This window comes from Apodemus sylvaticus, chromosome 14, assembly GCF_947179515.1.
Source record: "Apodemus sylvaticus chromosome 14, mApoSyl1.1, whole genome shotgun sequence".
Taxonomy (NCBI): Eukaryota; Metazoa; Chordata; class Mammalia; order Rodentia; family Muridae; genus Apodemus; species Apodemus sylvaticus.
The window spans coordinates 74,743,794-74,766,799 of NC_067485.1; the positions used below are offsets into that span (position 1 = coordinate 74,743,794).

Sequence of the window (23,006 nt, forward strand, 5' to 3'; positions counted from 1 at the left end):
ACAGCTCTGCGGGAATCTGGCACCAGGCAAGGTTTGGGACCACTCAGAAGTGGCACAAGTGATCAACAGATGGGAAAGCCCCCATGCTGAAGATTGGGAAAAGGAACGATGCAGACCCGGAGAAGACGATCCCCCTCCCCCCTTCCCTTCATCCTACGGATAAATTCCAGCTTGTCCAGAAGCCACACGGCCCAGGGAGATGGAGGGACAGAGTCGCGGGCTCCCACAGCTCTTTCTCCTACTTACTTGCTCCGGGGTGTCATCCCAGATCCGTGCTTCTTCCTGGGACTCTGAGAAGAGGGGCAACCCCAGGCACAGCCCCAGCAGCAGGAGCATGGCGAAGCCGGAGCGCGCGACCTCTCCGGGACAGGGAAGGTTTTTCAGGGAGTTGGAGGAGCTGCGGCCGCAGAGAAACACGCTCCATCCAGCCCCGCCTCCTCCAAGCCCCGCCCATCGAGGCCCCGCCCTCTTTATGCCCTCCGGGCCAGCCGGAGTCCTGTCTCCGAAATACCACTACCTCAGGCCACGCCTCTTGGCCCCTTAGGGATTTTGGGGGTCATCCTTGGTTCCGCCCACAACTCACCCTGTGATCCCTGGCCTCTGCGTTTTGCCTCCCCTGGGCTCCAAGGTTGACCGGCAGGCCAGCTTCCTGCACGCCACCACCTCCAGGTCCCGCCTCCAGCTTGAGTAGCGACTGGGTCCCCATGGTTGGTCCCAGGAGGAAAAAACTCCAGACCTGCCCTAGTTGTGTGCACAGCGAGGCAAACTCTGCCCTGCTGGAAGCCCACCTTGTCCTCCCATCCTGCACGCAGTGAACAAACTTCGGTGACACTTGTTTCCTCGGTCTGTAGCTGCCAGGTACATCACTTCAACTCTTCACTCCCTGCTTTCCTTCGCTTTATGGACTTCCTGTTGCCAAGGGATGGGAGATCAGTACACCAGGCTCACCTGAAGCCTAAAGTTGACATGGGACCACCCTTAGCATCTGCCACCGGTGCTAGAGTCACGAATAACACAAGCTGCATTGTCTCTTTTGAGAACACAGAACATTTGAACCCGTGTGAATGATAACTGGGAATGTATGGCATATATATTGATTAGAAAAATGTTGGTTCTGTTTCTGACTTGCCACAGGAAAACCCTTGCCCATGAACCTGCCATGCCTGGCCTTTTGCAACCCGGAGGATGCAGCCTTTTTGTCCTGTACATATGTGTACATGTGTGTAGACGGGCTGTGTTTAGTCCATCTTGCAGAAGGCAGTTGTCTCAAAGACATATTCTGTGTCTCTGGCAATTCCACCTACATAGATAAGGTGAGAAATGGGCTTCTGTGACCAAAGATGAGGAAGTGACTGCTCCCTCCACCGTGTGTCCTGCAGACCAGTTAGGCAGCCAATAATAGTCATGAGATCTATAGGACCACGGAGAGTGTTGGCAGTGTGGTGGTGGGGGGAGGGAGGTCAGATCACGAACCACATCAACTGACACATTGTAGCTGGGTAAAAACACACAGGAACACACTTTACAAAAAAAAAAAGAAAAAAACAAACAAACAAACGGCAACAGTGGGTGTTCTGGTTTGAGCCGCTGCCTCCTCTTAAAACGCTTCACTTGTTCTTATGGTGGTTGTTCCACAGGGAAATCAGAAGTTTGAACAACAAACTTGGTGCTGCTATTAAATAAATGAAAGGAAGATCCCTGCTAATCACTTAATTAGCCTAATCACCCAGTAATTTGAAAAGCACACAGCCAGCAGGAAGAGGCTGCTCCAGCCAGGTTTCCACACAGAAACCACATAGAAACCTGGCAGCAAACAGGTTGTTTACAGTTGCCATTCCCACTAAGGAAGAAAACCTCAGCTCTTCTGCAATCAGCTCCACTAGTTCCCCCAGGGACAGATGACTACTTGTGAACTGAGAGTTCACATTGCAATGGACGACGTCAGGTTATTGGAAGAGGGCCAGTAATGGCTACCGTGATTTGGGGGCTTAAACAGACCAGGGGTTCCATCTTCTTCCTCATCTCTTACGTGCCTTTTATCCTGCAGTGTTAGTCCCACACTCATCCCCACCACCACCACCACCACTCCCCACCCCCCACCCCACCCCACCCCGTTTCATCAAAGGCTCTCTAGCTAAGAGTCACAGCTGCAACATGAAGAAGTACGTTTTGCTTTCTTTAGACGGAGGTTTCTCCCTCCTCCCAGACCCAACGTACTGACACACACCTGCTTTACTTTTTAGTCAGTTTCTTGATATGATCAGAAGTTCTTTGAAAACCAGCCTGTTTTACAACTTCTAGCACTGTGCATTGCACGGTCAGCACTGGAGTCATCTTTTGATGAGTGGAATGAGACATGAGGCACATGGAGTGGATAGTGGTGCTAAGGAAGGAGAGGACTGGGCCACATTGGGCCCCTAGCAAGCTACATGCCTTGGTAGAGATTATGCACTGCCTGTGAAAGGGCCTCAGCTCGCACTGACCCACGCACAACCCACGGGCTTTATAGTGGACCGGGGCAATACACATTTTTTTTTTTTGAGACAGAGTTTCTCTCTGTAGCCCTGGCTGTCCTGGAACTCACTCTGTAGACCAGGCTGGCCTCGAACACAGAAATCTGCCTGCCTCTGCCTCCCAAGTGCTGGGATTACAGGCAGGCAATACACATTTAAGAGCATGCTTTGGGTTTAGCGGTTTGTTTTTTGTTTCCTCCAGACCAGCAATGCTAGTTGCTATATCATCCCATGATACAGGACAGCCTTGCCATCTGAATCATGTAGCCATGAACATATACAGCCAGCGTATCCACAGAACATATACACTCTAGCAGGTATGTCCAGCCCGTGACTGAGGATGGCTATGAATACAGCCCAGTATAAAAGTGTAAGCTTAGTTAAATCATTGGAAAATATCTTTGTGATTTTTTTATAATTATATTGAGTAGTTCGTAAGCATGAGTTTTGAAGACAACCATGTTACAATGCAAAAGGCTGGCCTTGCCTGGGTATGGTACATTTGCCAATATTTTGGGATATTGTATATTGTGTACCATACATACATCATTGGGTCGACAAAATACCTATCTATATATGTGTGCAAGACACTCATTATAAAATAGAAGCTGGGTTAGATGATTTTTCATTCTATACACTAATAAAAGTATTCTTAGCCTGTTTGTGATAGGATCAGGTGTGGAGGTCAATATTAGGCTTATTAAACACACTTGCATATGAATGACGTTTTCAACTCATGATAGGTGTATCAAGAGGTAGCACCATTTAAAAAGAAGTACACATCCGTAATTTGTAGTATTCTATTGTTCTGTGTCACACCTGGGTCTCTGTGGGATGTTTGTAAGCCCAAATAAGGTCTGGCAAAAATTTCCAAGACTGTTGACAGATATTGGCTTCATGCATAAGAATAGGGGTATTATCTCTTCCAGTATTATCCCTGCAGTTCTTTTAAACAGGAACAGTCCTGGACCAGAAATTTCGACTGTGAATTGATAACCCTGTCCCTCTGTTTGAGGCCCTATCTACTGGAAGAGGGCTTTTGAGTTCCCTCTCCCCAGTGTTAGGTATTTTGACTAAGGTCACCCCCATTGAATCCTTAGAATCTCTCACCTTACAAATCTCTGATACTTTTTAGAGGGTCCCCCTCTCCTGCACTCCCCCTCTCCTTCTAAGACACTGGAGGAAAGGGGGTCCAATGACTGGACCAACTTGGGATCCATCTCATGGGAGGGCTCCAAGGCCTGACACTATTACTGATGCTATGATGTGCTTATAGACAGAAGCCTGGCATGGCTGTCCCCTGAGAGGCCCTACCAACAACTGACTGAGACAGAAGCGGATACTTACACCCAACCATTGAACTGAAGTCGGAGACCCCTATGGTCAAGTTAGGGGAGGAGGGAAGAAGCTGAAGGGGGAGCACCCCCATAGGAAGAGCAGGAGACTCAACTTACCCAGACCCCAGGGAGCTCCCAGAGACCGAGCCGCCAACCAGGAGCATACCTGGGCCAGTCAGCAGTCCCAGGCACAAATACAGCAGCGGTCTGCCTGGTAAGACCTGAGTGGGAGAAAACAGGCTTAATCCTTGAGAGAGACTTGAGGCCCCAGGGAACTGGAAGGCCTAGTGGGAGGGAGCACTGTCTTGGAGGCAAGGGAGCACTCTCTTGAGGTAAGGGATGGAGGAATGGAATGACGGACTGTGAAAGGAGAACTAAGGGGGGGCAACTACGGAAATGTAAATAAATAAAATGATAAAAATTGAAAAAAGAATAGGGGCATCGCACTGCTCCTCAAGTGAGGCATATTTCATTAAGGACTAAGGTGTCCATCCCCGACACTCCTGTGTCCTCTAACACTATTAAAGAAAGAGGGAAACAAGGGGAAGGAAAGAAACCAACAGAAGGAGAAAGTGGCCAAGGAGATGAAGAAGAAAGTATGAGAGAGTAAATGGTCAAACTATATACTATATTTGAAATAAACTCTCTTTTAAAAAACCCATCCACCATGCACAATAAAAATGTACCAATAAAAAATAAATAAAATCTACAGTAGAAACTATAGAGATGTCACAGTGGGTAAATACCTTCTCTGTGTAAGCTTGAGGGCCTAAGCTCAAACACCTAGCCCCCAAGTGGAAATCCAGTCACGATCACACCGTCACCTGTAGTCCCAGGGCTGTTTGAGGCAAAGGCAGGGGAATCACTGGGGCATAGCTCCAGGTGAGGCGAGCCCTGTTCCCACCCATCCCCCCACCATTACACCTCTCTTCTTCACTCCCAACACTTATTTCCTCAAGGACCCTCTACCCAAACTTTACACAGAAATAGCTTCAGCCTTCTCCAACAATACACACTTGAACGATTCTCTTTCTTGAGAAAGTTTAAGGATTATAAAACTCAGGGCTAGGGCCACATAGGGATGACTCTAGGTGCTTGCCCATGTGAGAGATACACCCACATCGCTAAGCTAGCCTCCCTAGCCTTTAGCTTTTGAGACAGGTGGCCTTAAACTCTCATCTTTCCACTTTAACTTCCCTCATGCCAGATTTGCCAAAGTGTGTTCCCATGCCTGGATGTAGCAGTACATTTTAATAGATTCCTGAAGATGTTAGAAGGCCTGGTTAATGTTCATTTTTGCCTTGTTTTCCAGATGTGAACAACGACAGAAATCCGAGCTGGTGTTTCATGGTCTGGCATTAGCTGAAAACAGGCAGTTGCCATGTCTGCTCAGCATCTACATTCAGATGGAATTCAAAGCCAGGCTGATATCTCTGTCAAAACATGTACCAAACCGTTCATCTGTATAGAAACATCCATTGATCAAAAATCTTGTAATCAAAAACAGTCCTTTGGACTTTCTTTTGAAATGACCCACTAACAGTTATGATTGTCATCTTTACAGTGTCTGGAATTACCAACAGGACAAGTCTCAATGTATCTGTAGGTATTCTCTAGATTATGTTAATTAAGGTAGAAAGACTCATCCTAACTGTGGACAACACCATCCAATGGGCTGGCTGGGGTCCTGAGCTGAAAGAAAGGAAGGAAGGAAGGAAGGAAGGAAGGAAAGGAAAGGAAAGGAAAGGAAAGGAAAGGAAAGGAAAGGAAAGGAAAGGAAAGGAAAGGAAAGGAAAGGAAAGGAAAGGAAAGGAAAGGGAAGGGAAGGGAAGGGAAGGGAAGGGAAGGGAAGGGAAGGGAAGGGAAGGGAAGGGAAAGGAAAGGAAAGGAAAGGAAAGGAAAGGAAAGGAAAGGAAAGGAAAGAAGGAAGGAAGGAAGGAAGGAAGGAAGGAAGGAAGGAAGGAAAGAAGAAAGAAAGAAGGAAGGAAGGAAGGAAGGAAAGAAAGAAGGGAGGGAGGGAGGGAGAGAGAGAGAGAGAGCGAGCTGGACACCAATGTCCGCCCTCTGTGTGTGCTCCCTGCCTGTGGAGGCCATGTGCACTGTGTCCTTCCCCCCCCCCCATGATGGATTATGCCCCTTGAGCCATAACCAAAATAAACTCTTCTGCCTTAAGTTATTTCTTTTCAGGTATTCGGTCACGACAGTGAGAAACCGATACAGAACAACACTGGTACTCCAAAGGACAGTCTTGGCCTTGATTTGGAATTATCCCTGGGAATAGCAGAGAGGACTTTTCAAACACAGAAGGAATAAGACACACATTCTTTCTCCCCTGCCTCCTGACACCCACCTGGTATTTTCTGTGATGCTAAAGCCAGAAGACAGAGAACTCGGCAGCACCCGAAGGCAATCCCCACGGAGTGTTTTCAACCTGAAGGGCTGCCAGATGTGTCTCAGGCAGATGTTGGGAGAACTCCAGAGAATGTACCTGCCAACACAAACATGTCTCTGGAAGGGCTCTGGCTCCCACTCAGTGTGGGTTTTGTGGGTGGTGCGGAGAGATGTATCACACACTAGCTGAAACCAGGATCTGACTTGGCAGCGTTGCTGGGTTCTCTGGAAGCGCTGATGGGCAGGCTGCCTGGCTGGCAGAGCAGAAGCCTCTGGGGCATGCAACACGGTGTGTGACAGGTACCAAACACATGGGTACAGACTTGCTGAGAGGATAATGCCATCCTCTCTCTTTCCAAATCTCCAGGCTGTCTGGTGAGAATGGCCTTGACCCACTTGCCAGTTTATAAAAAATCTTTGTATACATCTGTTCTCATTTGTTTTAAAATTCTTTTTCTGGTATTACACTGGGTTATATAAGGCCATATTCATGCAAGTATATACTATACTTTGAGTACATATCTCCCATACCCCCACCACAATTTTCTGTTCAGCTCTTCTTGGTCAGTCTCATCTGTTTCTCTAGACAGTTTTACTTCTACTTCCCTGCTACATGCACATACATGATTTTAACTGTTTGTATAAAATCTAAGATCCGGGTTCTGGAAAGATGGCTCAGCAGTTAAGAGCATTTCTCTTGCAGAAGACCTGGGTTTTATTTCCAGCATCTGCGTTGGGTGACTCATGATCACCCAGTGCTTTAGTGTCAGGGAATCCAATGCCCCTTTCTGACTTCCACAGGCCTAGGTACACATACAGTCTCTAGGGTACACACACATAAATAAAATAAAATCATCTGAGATCCACAAATGAGAGAAAATCTTGGTCTTTCTGAGAATGACTTAATTTTCCTAATATAATTATCATCTGTTTCTTGAAAATGATATGAATTCATTCCTTTTTATGTTTGAAACAATTCCATCACATATGGGTTTTTTTCCAGAGAAACAAATCAATATTTTCTTCCTCAACTTACAATTCGTAATCTTCCCACCTATTGTTTGGGTTAGTTCTAATTTCTAGAATGTTCTCAGGAAACGGAGCTTGGAAGGAAAAAGACAAATATCATTCTTGTGTGCCTGACAGTTTCTAGGGACACTGTGTTCTTGTTTTGGTAATAGTGTGTCTGAGTATGTATGTATATATGTATGTATGTATGCATGTATGTATGTATGTATGTGCATGTATGCATGTATGTATGTATGTGCATGTATGTGTTTGGATGTTGTCATGGTTTGAATGAGAAATGTCCCCCATAGGCTCAGATATTTGCATATTTTTCTCTGGTGGTACCATTTTTATGAGGGCTTAGGAAGTATGGCCTTGCTGGAGGACTATGTCACTGAGGGCGGGCTTTGCGATTTTACAGCCCCACCCCACTTTCAGTATGCTCTCTGCTTCATGCTTGTGGCCCAAGTTGTGATTTCTCCACTTTTTGCTCTCGACACTTTGTCTGCTACTTGCTGCCACGCCTCCCTGCCAGGACGGACTCCTACCCATCTGGGATTCTGTCTTCCTCAACTTGTCTTCACCACAGCAACAGAAAAGTAGCTTCTGCAGACGTGTTGGTTTACATGCAGATTTGTGTGTGAGGCCACTGTCGCATTTTCTCTACCTAGCAAGAGCTAGGGATATAGCTGAGTGATTTGGGCCTTGGAATTGGTTACCCAGTACAGTAAAGAGTGGGGAATGAAGAGAGTATTTTCAGCTTCTTCTATCAACTACACATGGCATGCATATCAAAGGAGAATGCTGGCCTCTGAGGTTCTAATATGCATCTTCATTTCTCTATTCTGTTACTAATTGTCTGACTTAACCTTGTAATGTAGTATCTATCATTCAAACAATCAATCTGCCTATGATTCTATATCTATCATCTGTCTGTCTATAATCTATCTATTCATTATCTATCTATTATCTATCTTCCGGTCTACTTATCATCTATATATCTGTCATCTGGCTGTCTATCTATCTACCTATCTATCTATCTATCCATCCATCCTCTATCTATCCATCCATCCATCCATCCATTTATCTATCTATCTATCTATCTATCTATCTCATCCCTCTCTTCTCTATTTTTTCTGTCTCCTTTGAGACAAATTATCGCTATGTATTCCAGGCTGGCCTCAAACTCATGCCCTTCCTGCCTTACCTTGACCAATTGGGATTACAGGTGTCTGCCACTGTGCCCCACCAGCCTCCCTTGTTTAAATGTTTTTCAGGTTTACCATTTCAACAGGAATACCAGAACATCTCTCCCTCCTTTCAAGAGTACGTCTAATGTCTAATGTAGCTTCATGACCACAAAAGGGAAAGAGAACTTATGGACCGCATGCCAGCATGATGCTAAGTGTTTCCCGTGCCTTACCTTATTTGCTCCTCGAGATAATCTGCACAGCACAGATGAAAATATAGCTTCAGAGAAATGCAACAACTTCCACAAAAGGACAGAGCTATAAACAGTGGAGCTGGGGTTTAATAAATCCAAGGTTGTCTGAAGAACAGCTGTGGGACTTTCGCTTTCTTGTAAGGCTGCTGTATTTTTATTGCATATTTTGTTTGTGTTCTAGTAGATTCCAAATCTTTCAGAGTCACTAAATTCTCAAGGCTACTGAGCATACTGGGCAAATCACTGGGTAAAAGAACAGCACCACACACATACACACACACACACTCACACACACACACACACACACACACACGCACACGCACACGCACACGTACACGCGCGCACACACACACACACACACACACACACACACACACACACACGCACATGCACACGCATATGCACACACAAGTCCTGAAGCTCTGGGTTTCTGAGCACACGTCTCAGTAGCAGGACATGAGCATACTTCAGGCCCTGCTTTCAACCTCTAACATACAGACAGAAAAGAGGGGCAAGGAAATATATGTGCTAGATTTTGTAAAGCACAAATGATGCACTTAGTAGTGACAGAAGGCAAAAACTTATTTGCGTTATTATTGGTACAATCAACTATAAACTTAGACAAATTTATTGTCTTAGAAGGCTGAAGGTCTGTGGTTTGTCCCTTTAACCTGTGGGTCAGAATCTAAGCCTGCATCTCCCGCTGCTACAGCCTACTTGTATTCTGTAGCTTGTAGCCCTGTATCCCTTCACAGCCTGCTTTCCCACGGCATCTCCTTTCTGACTTTCCTGCTCTCTCTCTCTCTCTATCTCTCTCTCTCTCTGCCTTCTGATCAGATAACTCAGATCTCATTTCAAGATCCTTGACTTTACTTCGAGTGTTCTGTTGCTCTGGTGAAGACAAGTTAAGGAAGACAGAATTCCAGATGGGTAAGAGGGTAAGAGTCCATCATGGCAGGGAGGTGTGGCAGCAAGTGTGCACTCATAATCTCTTAACCCCCAACATCTTCCTCTGGTCTCCACAGTCCCACTCCCAACACACACACACACACACACACACACACACACACTTTTAACAAGTGCAAATATGTTTGGGTAAAGACGTAGAAAAGACTAGGGATTTCTGAAAGCTTTTGTTCCTGAGACATTTTGATGGTTGTTGGGCTTCTGGGTGACAGCCTATTATGGGCTGTAAAAATTAGCAGTGACTTTTGATGCCATGTCTAAACATTCTTCAGAGGAAGAAGGTTTCTTGAAATCTTCAGAGTTTAAGATTTTTAAATGTGTTAAATACATTTGTACTCAAGCTTTCCAAGGCAGTGAATACTGGTTAGCTGATTGGCTGATGAATTTACTATACATCTACACTTTCTGATTTCTAAGTCCAGTTTCCAAATACATTTATAAGTTTTTGCTCTAATATACATGTCCCAGTTTCATCTCTGTAACTGTGGTCAAATATCCTGACCAAAAGCAACTTTAGGGAGAAAGGGCAATTTACTTTGAGCGTACCATTTTAGGAGTGGTGGTTTGACTAGGAATGCCTCCCATAGACTCATGTTTGAATGCTTGGCCCATAGGGAGGGGCACTTTTAGGAGGTGTGGCCTTGTTGGAGGAAGTGTGGGGGTGGACTTTGAGGGGTCATGTGTTCAAGCCCCACCCTTCTGTTGCCTTCACATCTAGATGTAGAACTCACAGGTCTTTCTCCAGCACCATGTCTGCCCGGATGCCACCATGCTTCCCCCCACTGTGATAATGGGCTAAACTGCTGAAACTGTAAGCCAACACCAATTAAGTGTTTTCCCGTACAAGACTTGCCTTGGTCATGATGTCTCTTCACAGCAATAAAGCCCCAACTATGACACTCCGTTATAATTCATCATTGCAGTGAAGTCACATGGGCTCGATGCAACGAGTCACCTCAGAGCCACAGTCAGAAGCAAAGAGAAATGAACGCATGCGTGTGTAAAGCCCAGCTAGCTTTTACTCTTATGTGGTCTAGGGTCTCAAACCAGAGAGCTGTCGCAGCTGCTTTCAGGCTGGGTCTTCCTATTCAATTAGACAATGGACACAGTGCCCCATAAACTGTCTAGAATTCCAACCTGATCCAGAAAATTCTTTATTCACATTCTTCCCACGTGATCCTAGGCTGTCAAGGTGACATTTAAGCTAATCATCACAATTCCCTTGAATATTCACTCATTTATGCTATTGTATGAACCTTTTTATATACATGCCCATATATATACTATATGTCATTGTATATTCATCACACACTACAAATGTATATATTGCCAGAATCAATCTGTAATAGTTTTAAGATGTGACTACTTAAATTGACTTTTGGATAGAAAAAAGCTGAATTACCCATAAATTCCTCCAGGGACAGAAAGTATGTATTTACTTAATGCCACTGTGGTAAAGCTCTAATTACATTATTGTCCCAGTAACAGCTGGTTTGACCATCAGCTCCCAGCAAGAGGCCCTGTTTTATTTGCAAATTCCTCCTATCCAGTTTGGACCAGCCTGCACAGGAGCCCTAAAGTGGTGACCACTGTCCGCCACCTAGTGGAGACAGACAATCTAGACAATATGACAAGCGACCTGAGCTGCCCATGAGTGAAAGCCACAAAAACTTCAGAGAAAACGAGAACTGTTGCATAAGTGTGCAGCTAAGCTAAAATATCGTTCCTAGTGCTTCTTACCCCATGTTCCTGACCTCCTGTTTCTAAGTTACCTTCTATTCTCATCTCTTATGGGCCATCCGCCTCTATTTAGATCTCAGATGGGATTATCTGCCTCTATTTAGATCTCAGATGGGATTATCTGCCTCTATTTAGATCTCAGATGGGATATCTACCTCCATTCACATCCCAGATGGCTCTCTGCCTCTATTCTACTTACTTCCTGCGGAACACACTGTTGTCTTCCATAGCTGATCTTACAACAAAGATATGTTGGCTCGTGACAGGCAGTGTTGTTGCCTACGTGCTGAGGGAAAATGGTATAGTTGATGGGAAATGAGAACTTGTGATGGACAGGGCCATTCCCAGTTGATCTCACTCAGCCTGACTAACCACGTGACCGCTGTGTGAATGAACCATTCCTCTCGGAAGATGGAGTTTTCCTTCCAGGATTTTCAGTTCCTCCTCTAAATTACTGAGTACTTCATCCATGTTGCTAACTTTCTTGTCTACATCCTGAACTGATTTCCCTCACCTCATTGACCTGACGGAGTATTTTCTGGGTCACTGATCTTTTTTGAAAAGTCAGACCCTGACATCTCTTTGTGGCATTTCATTTATTTCATGGTCCTTGGTCTCCTGTCTTGAGGAGTTGCAAGCTTGGGAAAGTATGCTGTGAGTCAAAGAATTAGTAAAAATATTATATTGTTTTAAAAACAGAATGAAAGAGAGAGGCAATTTAAAAAGAGCTTACTTGCTCTAACTGAACAAGCAATGTTGTGTACAAAATACAAGAATACAAAGATATCATATAACAACACTAACCCCAAATATTTCTCTTTTGGACCCGTGTTCTTAGACTGTCCTCTATTCACATCTCATATGGGCTATCCACCTCTACTCATGTCCCAGATGGGCTATCTGCCTCTATTCTACCTCTACTCATATCCCAGATGCTCTATCCACCTCTAATACTTTAGATGAATTACCCACCTCTAATATATCAGATGGGCTATCTGCTAAGTTGGGAAAGAAGTTAGCTAGAAGGAAGGTGGGTGCTCTGAAACAAGTCAAAAGAGAAGAAAGCCATTTTTCTAGACTTTCTACAGAACAGCTGTAGCTTCTTAGAGTTTGACTTTCAGGAGTTTACCATCCCAATACAAGAATCCCTGTGAGCCCGTCCCAAAATATGGTCTGGCAGCCTCTGTAAAGTTCAGACACAGCATTAATAATCACAATGTCAACATCCAGTGCAGACACTATTCAGTGAGACGTGCCCAGGCTTCTTTTACTGCAGAGCTCCTCATGGTCACCTTCAACTTTTCTTTAGAATGCTCTTTATTAAGTATTCATTTCCATGTTGACATCAAGTCTCTGAAACTCTGTCTCCTTACACTTTCCACATCCTCTGCATTCCTTGCTATTAAAGGAATTCCCAATGGACTTAGAGGGTAGTTCTGGGATAGAGTATTCCCTAGCCTAAAGATGGCCCCCAAATTCCTTTTCCTTCTTCAGGGATTTATTTCCTTTCCCTTTGGTTCAGAGGTTTCCCTCAGACTTGCTTTGTCCAATTAAATGCTATAGACATATGGAACCCAAGCTTGGGACTTAGCAGTCTACAGATTACACTTTTGAGTTTTCAGGATGCTCTTCTTGAGACCCACCTTGCTGTGTATGTTGTGTGGTGATTTTATACACCAGAGAAGTCAGACACTTCAGTGATAACTTCCAACCCCTGGTGAGGTCACTGGATGCTAAATCCTAGCGGAATCTCTGCTTAACTATGGGCCCAGACAGCACTACACAGAGCAGATGAACCTCCAGATGAACCGAGCAAAGCTACAGACTCCAGAGACTTATTAAATTGCTTCAATGATACAGTAGAAGGGAAGCAGAGCATTCCTGGTACCGACCTGTCTTGGCCCAGAGATGGCTGCCAAACTGCACCTCAAAGGAGCATCTGGCAGACACTCAGAGTTCCTGGGGTGAGTTACAGAAAGGCCCAGCCTCACCCATTTGAACTCCTGCTGCCCCCGGCCCTCTCACGGCAGGCTTATCCCTGTTCATTTTTATACCACGGAGACTGGCTATTTGCCCGGCTTCTTCCAACCTTTGATTTCGTTCCCTGGATTCAGACTCTGTTCTCCTTTCTGGAGTCTCCACAGGATAAGTTCTTCATAGCCTCCTCTCTGGCGTCATACTTGGATGTCAGGCATATCCTCTCCAGCCTCGCCGTTTTGAACTGTGTGTTCAGATTATATCCTCAGGATGTAGTTTTTAAATCTCTGTTCCACCAGCCTTCAATGTCATCCTTGGGAACACTATCCGTTTCCTTGGAGAAGATCTGTTGTTGGGTTTGAGCTCACCAATTACACTAGACTCTCTGGACATGGAGTTCCAGAGACCTTCCTGCATCTCCTCTCCCAGCACCAATATTACAAGAACACACCAACACCAACACCACTGACATTTTCAGATGGATTCTGGGAAGCCAATCCAGATCGTCATGCTTACAAGACAAATACTTTACCAACTGAGCTATCTCTCGAGCCATCATTCTAGTCTCCTGGTTAGATCTCTTGAAACAACTGGTCCTATAATTAACCAGATGAAAATTCATTGTATTTTCTCTTTTCTATCTCACCCATAAGAAACATTTTAAAATTAATCTGTACTATGACAGGCCCATGTCTTCATCTTAAGAACACCATAGTAAAGTGATGTAAAATTGGTTCGATTTAATGTTCTGTGGGGTATTGTCAGTCCTAGTTATCTGGGCAGCAAATCTCCCTGTGTCATTTGTAAGCTCCATAGTCAGGGAGGATTTGACTTTGATGTAATGGCAGTGTTTATGAGTTGTATGTGACAACTCATAAATTTGTCTGCTGACCAATTTTTGCCTCTGAGGCACTGACCAGGGTAAGGCCATAGCTCTGGCTTCAATGTAACGCCAACTTCAATTCCCTCTGAAGATTCTTTGATTCCTCTGTTTCCCACCCTTAAGTACATCTTGGAAGAACTCCGTGCTTGGCTTGGTTTCCTAGATCCCTTTCTGTCTTCTGCGTGAACTTGGTCCCAGACTATCCTCCTCCGCCTTCTTTGGTCTGCTGACCTTTATCAAATAGTTTGTGTATATGCTTGTTTGTTTGTAGTCCCAAGAATTGGACATAAGGACTGCTGCACGTTAGGTAGCATTCTGTCACTGAGCTATGCATTCCACACTGTGATTTGAGTCTAAAACATCAACAAAAGACCTGCATGTTAACGTTTTTTGGCATCATTAAGAGGTGGTGGAGCCTGGCGGTGGTGGTGCACACCTGTAATCCCAGCATTTGGGTGCCAGAGGCAGGCGGGTTTCTGAGTTTGAGGCCAGCCTGGTCTACAGAGTGAGTTCCAGGACAGCCAGGGCTATACAGAGAAACCCTGTCTCAAAAAAACCAAATCAAAAAAAGACAAAAAAAATAGGTGGTGGAATATTTACAGGAGTGTTATGAGGAGAGGTGTTTAGGTCGTTGCATGTATTGGTAACATTACTCACTTTTGAAGCACAGGAAGTGGCAAAGAGACTGAGCAGAGGAAAGACTTATTTGGCTCACCGTTTGAAGGGACACAGCTCATCATGGTAGAGCAGGCTTAGCAGCAGAAAGGCGATGCAGCTGTTCACGCTGCTTCCATAGGCACAAAGCAGAAAGAGACGAATGATGAATACTCACCTGCTTTCTGCCTTATCCTCAGTCTGAGACCCCAGACTGTGGAACAGAGTTACCCTCATTCAAGGTGGATCTTCCCACCCCACTTAACCTCTATGGAAACGCCCTTATAAACAAATTTAGAAGTTTGTCTTTGCAATACCCATCAAAATCCCAACTCAGTTCTTCAAAGAGTTAGAAAGAGCAATTCTCAAATTCATCTGGAATAACAAAAATCCCAGGATAGCTAAAACTATTCTCAACAGTGAAAGAACTTCTGGGGGAATCAGTATCCTGGACCTCAAGCAGTACTACAGAGCAATAGTGTTAAAAACGGCATGGTATTGGTACAGTGGCAGGCAAGTAGATCAATGGAACAGGATTGAAGATCCAGAAATGAACCCACACACCTATGGTCACTTGATCCTTGACAAAGGAGCTGAAACATCCAATGGAAAAAAGATAGCCTTTTCAACAAATGGTGCTGGTTCAACTGGAGGTCAGCAAGTAGAAGAATGCAAATTGATCCATTCTCATCTCCTTGTACTAAACTCAATCCAAATGGATCAAGGACCTCCACATAAAGCCAGACACTCTGAAGCTAATAAAAAAGAAACTGGGGAAGACCCTTGAGGAGATCGGTACAGGGGGAAAGTTCCTAAACAGAACGCTAATAGCGTATGCTCTAAGATCAAGAATTGACAAATGGGACCACATTAAATCACAAAGTTTCTGTAAGGCAAAGGACACCATCAAAAGGACAAATCGGCAACCAACAAATTGGGAAAAGATCTTCACCAATCCTACATCAGATAGAGGGCTAATATCCAATATATACAAAGAACTCAAGAAGTTAGACCCCAGAAAACCAAATAATCCTATTAAAAAATGGGGTACAGAGCTAAACAAAGAATTTTCACCTGAAGAACTTTGGATGGCTGAGAAGCATCTTTAAAAATGCTCAACTTCATTAGTCATTAGGGTAATGAAAATCAAAACAACCCTGAGATTTCACCTTACACCAGTCAGAATGGCTAACATTAAAAATTCAGGAGACAGCAGGTGTTGGCAAGGATGTGGAGAAAGAGGAACACTCCTCCACTGCTGGTGGGGTTGCAAACTGGTACAACCACTCTGGAAATCAGTCTGGCAGTTCCTCAGAAAACTGGGCACATCACTTCCAGAGGATCCTGCTATACCACTCCTGGGCATATACCCAGAGGATTCCCCCGCATGTAATAAGGATACGTGCTCCACTATGTTCATAGCAGCCCTATTTATAATAGCCAGAAGCTGGAAAGAACCCAGGTATCTCTCAACAGAAGAATGGATGCAAAAAATGTGGTATATATACACAATGGAGTACTATTTAGACATTAGAAACAATGAATTCATGAAATTCTTAGACAAATGGATGGAGTTGGAGAACATCATACTAAGTGAGGTAACCCAGTCTCAAAAGATCAATCATGGTATGCACTCACTCATAAGTGGATATTAGCCTAGAAAATTGGAATACCCAAAACATAATCCACACATCAAATGAGGTACAAGAAGAACGGAGGAGTGGCCCCTGGTTCTGGAAAGACTCAGTGTAGCAGTATAGGACAAAACCAGAACAGGGAAGTGGGAAGGGGTGGATGGGAGAGCAGGGGGAGGGAAGGGGGCTTATGGGACTTTCAGGGAGTGGGGGGGCCCTGAAAAGGGGAAATCAATGTAAATAAAAAATATATCGAATAAAAAAATTCCCCCAAGTTGACAATAAAGACAATAAAAATGATTAATAAAGATTAATCATCAGGTTGCAAGTGTGCCTTTGAAAGGTGTGTAGTGACCCTGCCCTGCCCCCATATTCTTCTGCCTGATGCTACCATTTTCCTTTGCCTCAGGTTCCCACCAAGACACACTGCCATAAGCCAAAGAACAACGGAACCAATCAACCAATGATCCGAACCTCTGAAACTGTACAACAAGCTAAAGCTTTCCCTGTATAATTTGGCACCTCCACTGATGTCATCCTTGTCCAACTCATGTTTGGGCAGTCCCTGTCAGGCATAGTTTCTGACAATACTAGGTGACACAAAACAGCAGACTCACTGACCCTCTAGCACTTGCAATCTTTTTGCCTTCTCTTCCACAATGTTCCCTGGGTCCTGGGTATGGGAATTGTAATGGCTGTTCCTGGTTGTCAACTTGACTGTATCTAGAATGAACTACAATCCAGAACTGGAGGGCTCACCTGTTGGGATCCAGCTCTTGAGGCTGGAAGATGCAAGTTTCTGACCTGGATCTCGGCATGGAGATCTTGAGGTATAGTGGCTAGGAAAAGCTTAGGCCCAGGCAAGGTAGTACATGCCTTTAGTTCCAGGAGACCGAGGCAAGGAGATCTCTGAGTTCAAGGTCAGCCTGAGACAAAACAAGTCCCAGGTGGCACACACTTTTAATCTGAGCCACACCTTCTGCTGGAGACATTGGAAAGAGGACAATTCACTCTTTGCTTGCACTTACTTGACAGCACATCTGTTGGAATCTACTTCTACAGAAGATCAGCCGAAACAACCAGACTTGTGGGACTGAGCAACTACTAGGTTCTTGGATAGTCCATTCATAGTTGCCCATTGTTAGGTTAGTTTGACTACCGACTATAAGCGATCACAGTAAATTCCCTCAATATAGAGAGACATTCTGTCAGTTCTGTGACTCTAGAGAACACCGACTAATACAGGAATGTTTTGTTAATGTATCCATTAAGACTGGACTCCATAACTCTGCATTCTGATTGGTTGTGGTTTTCTGTAGTGGCCTCCATCTTGGAAAGAGAAGTTTCCATGACACCAGGTGGAGAGGAGCCTTATCTATGGATATAAGGACAAATGTTATGGATATGCTCCCTACTTTTCCAGAAACATCTAGACACCATAGGAAGAACGCCTAAAGCTGCTATACTTCTGTTGACCTATGGTGGACGATAGCTTTGCACCCCAAGCTCCTTATCTCTATGGTAGAAGATTGTATGAATGTTGAACACAAGAAGCACAGGAAAGAAAATGACCCAACAACAAAGATTTTATTGGCATAAGAACTAAAGAGAACACCGGTTCCATAATCCCTAGGTTATATGTTTACTCATAGTGCATATATTTTGTTCCAAATATTTTTTCTTCCAAAATGTTTTCATATCATGGATCTAAATGACACTAACTTATACCTGTACCTAATGTAAGGGAACAGATGTGGCCAGATGGTACGACATCGTTTTTAAAATGCTAAAGACAATCCTTTAAAATCTTCAACAAGATGCTTTGGCTTCACTTTGAGGAGGAAGTAATCAGAGCCCATGTTTGTATAGAAACAGATGCTCTCTGCATTGTGCATCATTGGCTCTAGTGAGCCAGGAGGTGAACTCAAGTATAGCTATGTATAAATTAGCTTAGCTTTGATTTAGAACTTCTAAACATATACCTGGGCCGGAGGAGTCCCAGAACAGAGACTGATTGTAACACAGCATGAGGCCCTCTGTTCCATCCCCAACACTCAAGTAACAGCCACATGTGACAGTCATGAATGTGGCCCTAGCATTCAGGCAACAGAAGCAGATCCAGGCCAGCTAGCCTAGCTAAAATAGCGAGCTCCTGGTTCAGTGAGAACAACTGTATTAAAAAAGTAAGGTTGGAGAATACATCCAATATCAACCTTTGGCCTCCACATATGCAAGCACAGGCAAGTGCCCTACATATAGATGTGTTCTAGCTGTCTGTCTGTCTGTATGTATGTATGTCTGTCTGTCTGTCTGTCTATCTAGCTAGCTATCTAGCTATCTGCCTGCCTACCTACCTACCTACCTATCAAATAGGATAAAACTGAGTGTTTTATAAGCAAGCAGCTGCCACTGTCTAAACTACACAGCACATTCAGTGGCAACTTTCAGGTTTATTGGTATTTCCCAGAACTCTCAATGAGTACTCACTGAGTTATAACTCCTTCCAAATGTCATGAAATAGTATGATATTTTTTCTTGTGGATTTACTGCTGACTTTGCGCACACACAAAAGTGAATATTCTTGTGGTCTCTATACTATTGATTTTCGCCTTGTAAACAATGAACACTTGCAACAGTGGGTAGCTTCGGTTCGTTACATTATCAAGGCCTGGGCATAGAGGATGGGGGAGGGTCACAGGTTCAGGACCCAGTGACCTAAACACACATGCCCTTCTCAGTGAGAGTCACCGTGGTTCCAAACATCAAGAGAGAGCAAACAGTGCTTTTCCTGGAGACCTTGGCATTTGGAGACAGGCTAGCACCATGAAAAGGGAAATGTGACCCAGGCTGCTCCAAATTTGGTTTCTTCAGAGATAATTCTGAATATCAAATTTAAAGTCAGTGAAGATAGAATAGTGAATGAAAGGGACTAAATAAAATATTGAAAAATTAAAATTATTTATGAAAAATGTGCCATTGGACCTAACTTGTCCCAAATAATTTTCTCTGTGGAGAATGCTAAGCAGTAGGAGGTTAGTTCCGTGAGAGCTTGGTGTTAGTTCACCCAGACTGTCTGAAACAGGGGATAGAGAGCCCTGTCTCTCCCATTGTACCTGAAGTGATACTTAGTTATAGTCTGAATCCAAGTGACCATATTTTGTGACAAGGAAAATAAAATTCTGCTAGGCTCAGACAGAACACAAAATGTCCTCAGTGTTCAGGTCTCCTGGTCTACGGTGAATAAATAACTTCATATGCTAACCAGTGTGCAAAATCAAAGAGAAAGGAAATAGATGTGGATGAGTTTGTGGATGTGGTTGTTTAGAAGCAACCAAAAAGAAAGAAAAGTATCCATATATATAAAACAAAATAATCTATAATGGAAAATCAGTTGAACACATCTTTATTTATTTGCTCTCCACAATATGCAGGAAAATAGACTGCCAGGCGCTGAGCTAAGATTTGCTCTCCCGAACCTGAAACATGGAAATAGTTTTGAGGGTTATGGGGCTCTATCCATGTGTGCACGAATGTATTCACACCAAAATCTACACTCCCCTTCAATCTGAAACTGTTACTTACTGAGAACTTAGCAGTTTGCTTTTATTATTTCTTTACTTTTACTATTTTGAATTATGTATGGGGGACATGTTTATGTGCACACATGTGCATGTGTGAATATGTGGTATTATCATGCATGTGTGCATGTGTGTGTGCATGTGTATGACCATGTGAGTGCAGGTGTCTACTGATGCTAGAAGTGTTGGAGTCCAAGTTGCAGGCAGCTTGCTGTGGGTGGGTGCTAGAAATCAAACCTGGGTGCTCTGAAAGAGCAGCGAGTGGTCTTAACCACTGAGCAAGTGCCTTTCCAACCCTGGTACCAAGTATTCCAGATACATGATCATATTTAATGCTCTAAAAGTACATGATGTAGAGGAGATTGATGCCTCAGCTCAAGCTTACATAATTAAAAATCCTGTGAGCTAAGCAGACTGAATAATAGAGATTTACTCTTAAGTTCTAAAGGATGAATAGCTAAGACCCAGTTCCCATTTGATTAGCTTCCCATGGGGGCCCCTTCTTGACGGGTGGACTGCTGCTTTCTGGTTGAGTCTTCATGAAGAGACTTATAAGGACACTACTCCTACTGGATCACTGGCCTCACCCCTCTGACATCATTTAACTGTAATTTCTTCTTTATTCTAAATCTTGTTATAGTGGGTGTGGCCTATGAATTTGTGAGGGACACAATTCAGTCTACAGCAATGGGAGATGGTGCTTATCCCACAGTGAGCATCTAGTAGAAGCAGGTATGACCTAGGAGGACAGATTTTTAACTACTATTGTAAAGGAAAAATCCTAAGTTGCCCCAAAGCTGGACAATCCAATAATCACTATGATGTCTTGGCTATTTGTCTGTCCATATGATATTCTCACAGCTGTCAACACACAGCCTCATTAGTTAGCACAGTGCTTTCATTAGTTGACAGTAACTAGCACATACACATCTATATATCAAAAGTGAATGCTCGGGAAATGTGCACACCTACCATTTCATATTCATATCTAGAGTTCTAGGTGACTGGTTCATGAATCAGCTGGTCATCTCAAGCTAGCTGCACTGCCTTTGCCTTGGTCCAGGACCTTATGCTATCTCAAAAGGAGTGTCAGAAAAAAAAAAAAAAGGAGTGTCAGTCTCTCAAGTAGGTCCTTGAGTTCATGCCTTGCTAATTTCATCATCCGAGCCACACCCAAAGTGATTTTTCTAAAAAGGAGATTCCATCTTTCTTCTTTCATTCTAACTCTATTGAGTTCTTTCAGCCTGGAGTGCAGAATTAAGGCTCCTCTAGGCCAATGCATGAGGTCTCCTTTGCCTATTCCTTCCTCCATCTCCTGATATATTGATATATTCCCTCATCCTTGTGTCATGCTTATCCTGCTCTGAGTGAGAGCATGCCCAGTTAGCCTGAACCTATCACCCCATCCTTGTAGACCCAGCTGATAAAGCCCCACCTTCTCTCCACGTCTCCTGGTCAGTGGATCCCATCCTTGTACTGGGCGTGGCCTACTTTGTCTCTCATCCCAGGGCATTTCCATCCTCCCGGCTACTGCAGAGAGTGACTGCGGGATGATTCCCATGCTTTCTTTTATGGATTTGGTCCCCAGTGCATAATAAAGCCTCTACTGACGTTTACACTATGTAAAGTAAATCCATTACCTGTCCCAGCCAGCTGCTCAGTGCTCCCCCTTTATTTACCAGTGTGCTTGCTGTCCTTCTTTTGTAGATAAAATCCTTTCCCGGGAATTAGTACATGGTGTCTTGATAACATAGTACCAATTTTACAGTTCATAGTTTGTCTTCTCACCATATGACTCACTGGAATGACATCACCACCATGCCAACAGAGATGAGGGGCAGTTAGAGAGGACACTCATTTCCTGGACATTTTCCCTGAGAAGTGAGCCCTGGTCCCCCGCATCAGCTTCCCCTGTTCTTTACATGTAGCAACTACCCAGTTACCAAAGCGAGAAGGGAAAACAGCAGGCATGAATTCTCTCTCAGAAAATTACTCTACTTCTTCTCTTACTTTTCCTAAATGCCTCTTGTTCTCTTTTAATGTTCCACATTATCTACTTTGTGTGTGCATTTTGCATGCATGTGTGTATGTGCACCAACATGTACATGCTGGGAATTGAACTTGGGTCCCCTGCAAGAACATTCAGTGCTCATAGTCACTGAGACATCTCTCCAGACCTCCTGCTGTTATTAAAATAAAATAATTTTGTCTCCAGACATTATGAGCTTAGCTCTTTTTTCTGTATGCTTTTCTGTTTTTTCCCCCTTAGTATAGTCCCTTACTTGAACCTTTATAGAGGGTGATAATTATCTTTAAGTCTCTTTAAGTTAAAATCAACAAAATCAAGGGTGGGGGAATGCACAACTGTCTAACCCTAGGTCTGACCCTGACTCACACCCACAGCCCAGGAACTGCTCCTGGCCTTGCTGTTTGGATAACCCCAGCTTTCCTGTCCACCCCCACAGCTCAGGTTTGAGCTCCAGAACAAATATTTGTCCTGAATTTGAGCAAAGTTAGAGCTCTTTCTTCTCTTTTCTTCTTTTTAAAACGATCTGCCCTCATCCACAGACAAGTTCCTGCAAACCTGTTGGTTCTGTAGGTGGGGAATTCTTCCTGGACCACCGGCTCTGGAGAGCTTGGCACAGATGGCCGGCAAAGTGCTTCTGTGTCTTCTCTGCTGGCTGTTTCTTCTGGAAGCACAAGCCTTCGAAATCCCCACAGGCAGATCCTCTGAAGTAAGTACGGATGCAGGAGTCCTTACGCTTAGCCTGAATAAATGGACTGCGAATGGCTGAATGCCATTCTTGTTCAATAAACTTGCTCTGTGTAGAACAGAAACTTGGGAGAACATTCATCTGACTACTGTCACTTTCCATTCTAA

General features: G+C 44.1%; 2 protein-coding genes across 2 annotated transcripts in view; one reads left to right on the forward strand and one right to left on the reverse strand.

The window, feature by feature from the left end:
* The window catches only part of Itih5 (inter-alpha-trypsin inhibitor heavy chain 5), a 99,128-nt gene extending 98,700 nt beyond the window's left edge, over positions 1-428 (reverse strand). Inside the window, exon 1 of the mRNA XM_052157247.1 lies at positions 247-428. Within this exon, the coding sequence (XP_052013207.1) occupies positions 247-336 (90 nt within the window). The 5' untranslated portion in view covers positions 337-428. The remainder of the gene's footprint in view (positions 1-246) is intronic.
* Positions 429-22,770: 22,342 nt separating this feature from the next.
* The window catches only part of Itih2 (inter-alpha-trypsin inhibitor heavy chain 2), a 36,520-nt gene continuing 36,284 nt past the window's right edge, over positions 22,771-23,006 (forward strand). The window contains exon 1 of the mRNA XM_052156640.1: positions 22,771-22,860. Coding sequence (XP_052012600.1) covers positions 22,771-22,860 — 90 coding nt within the window. The remainder of the gene's footprint in view (positions 22,861-23,006) is intronic.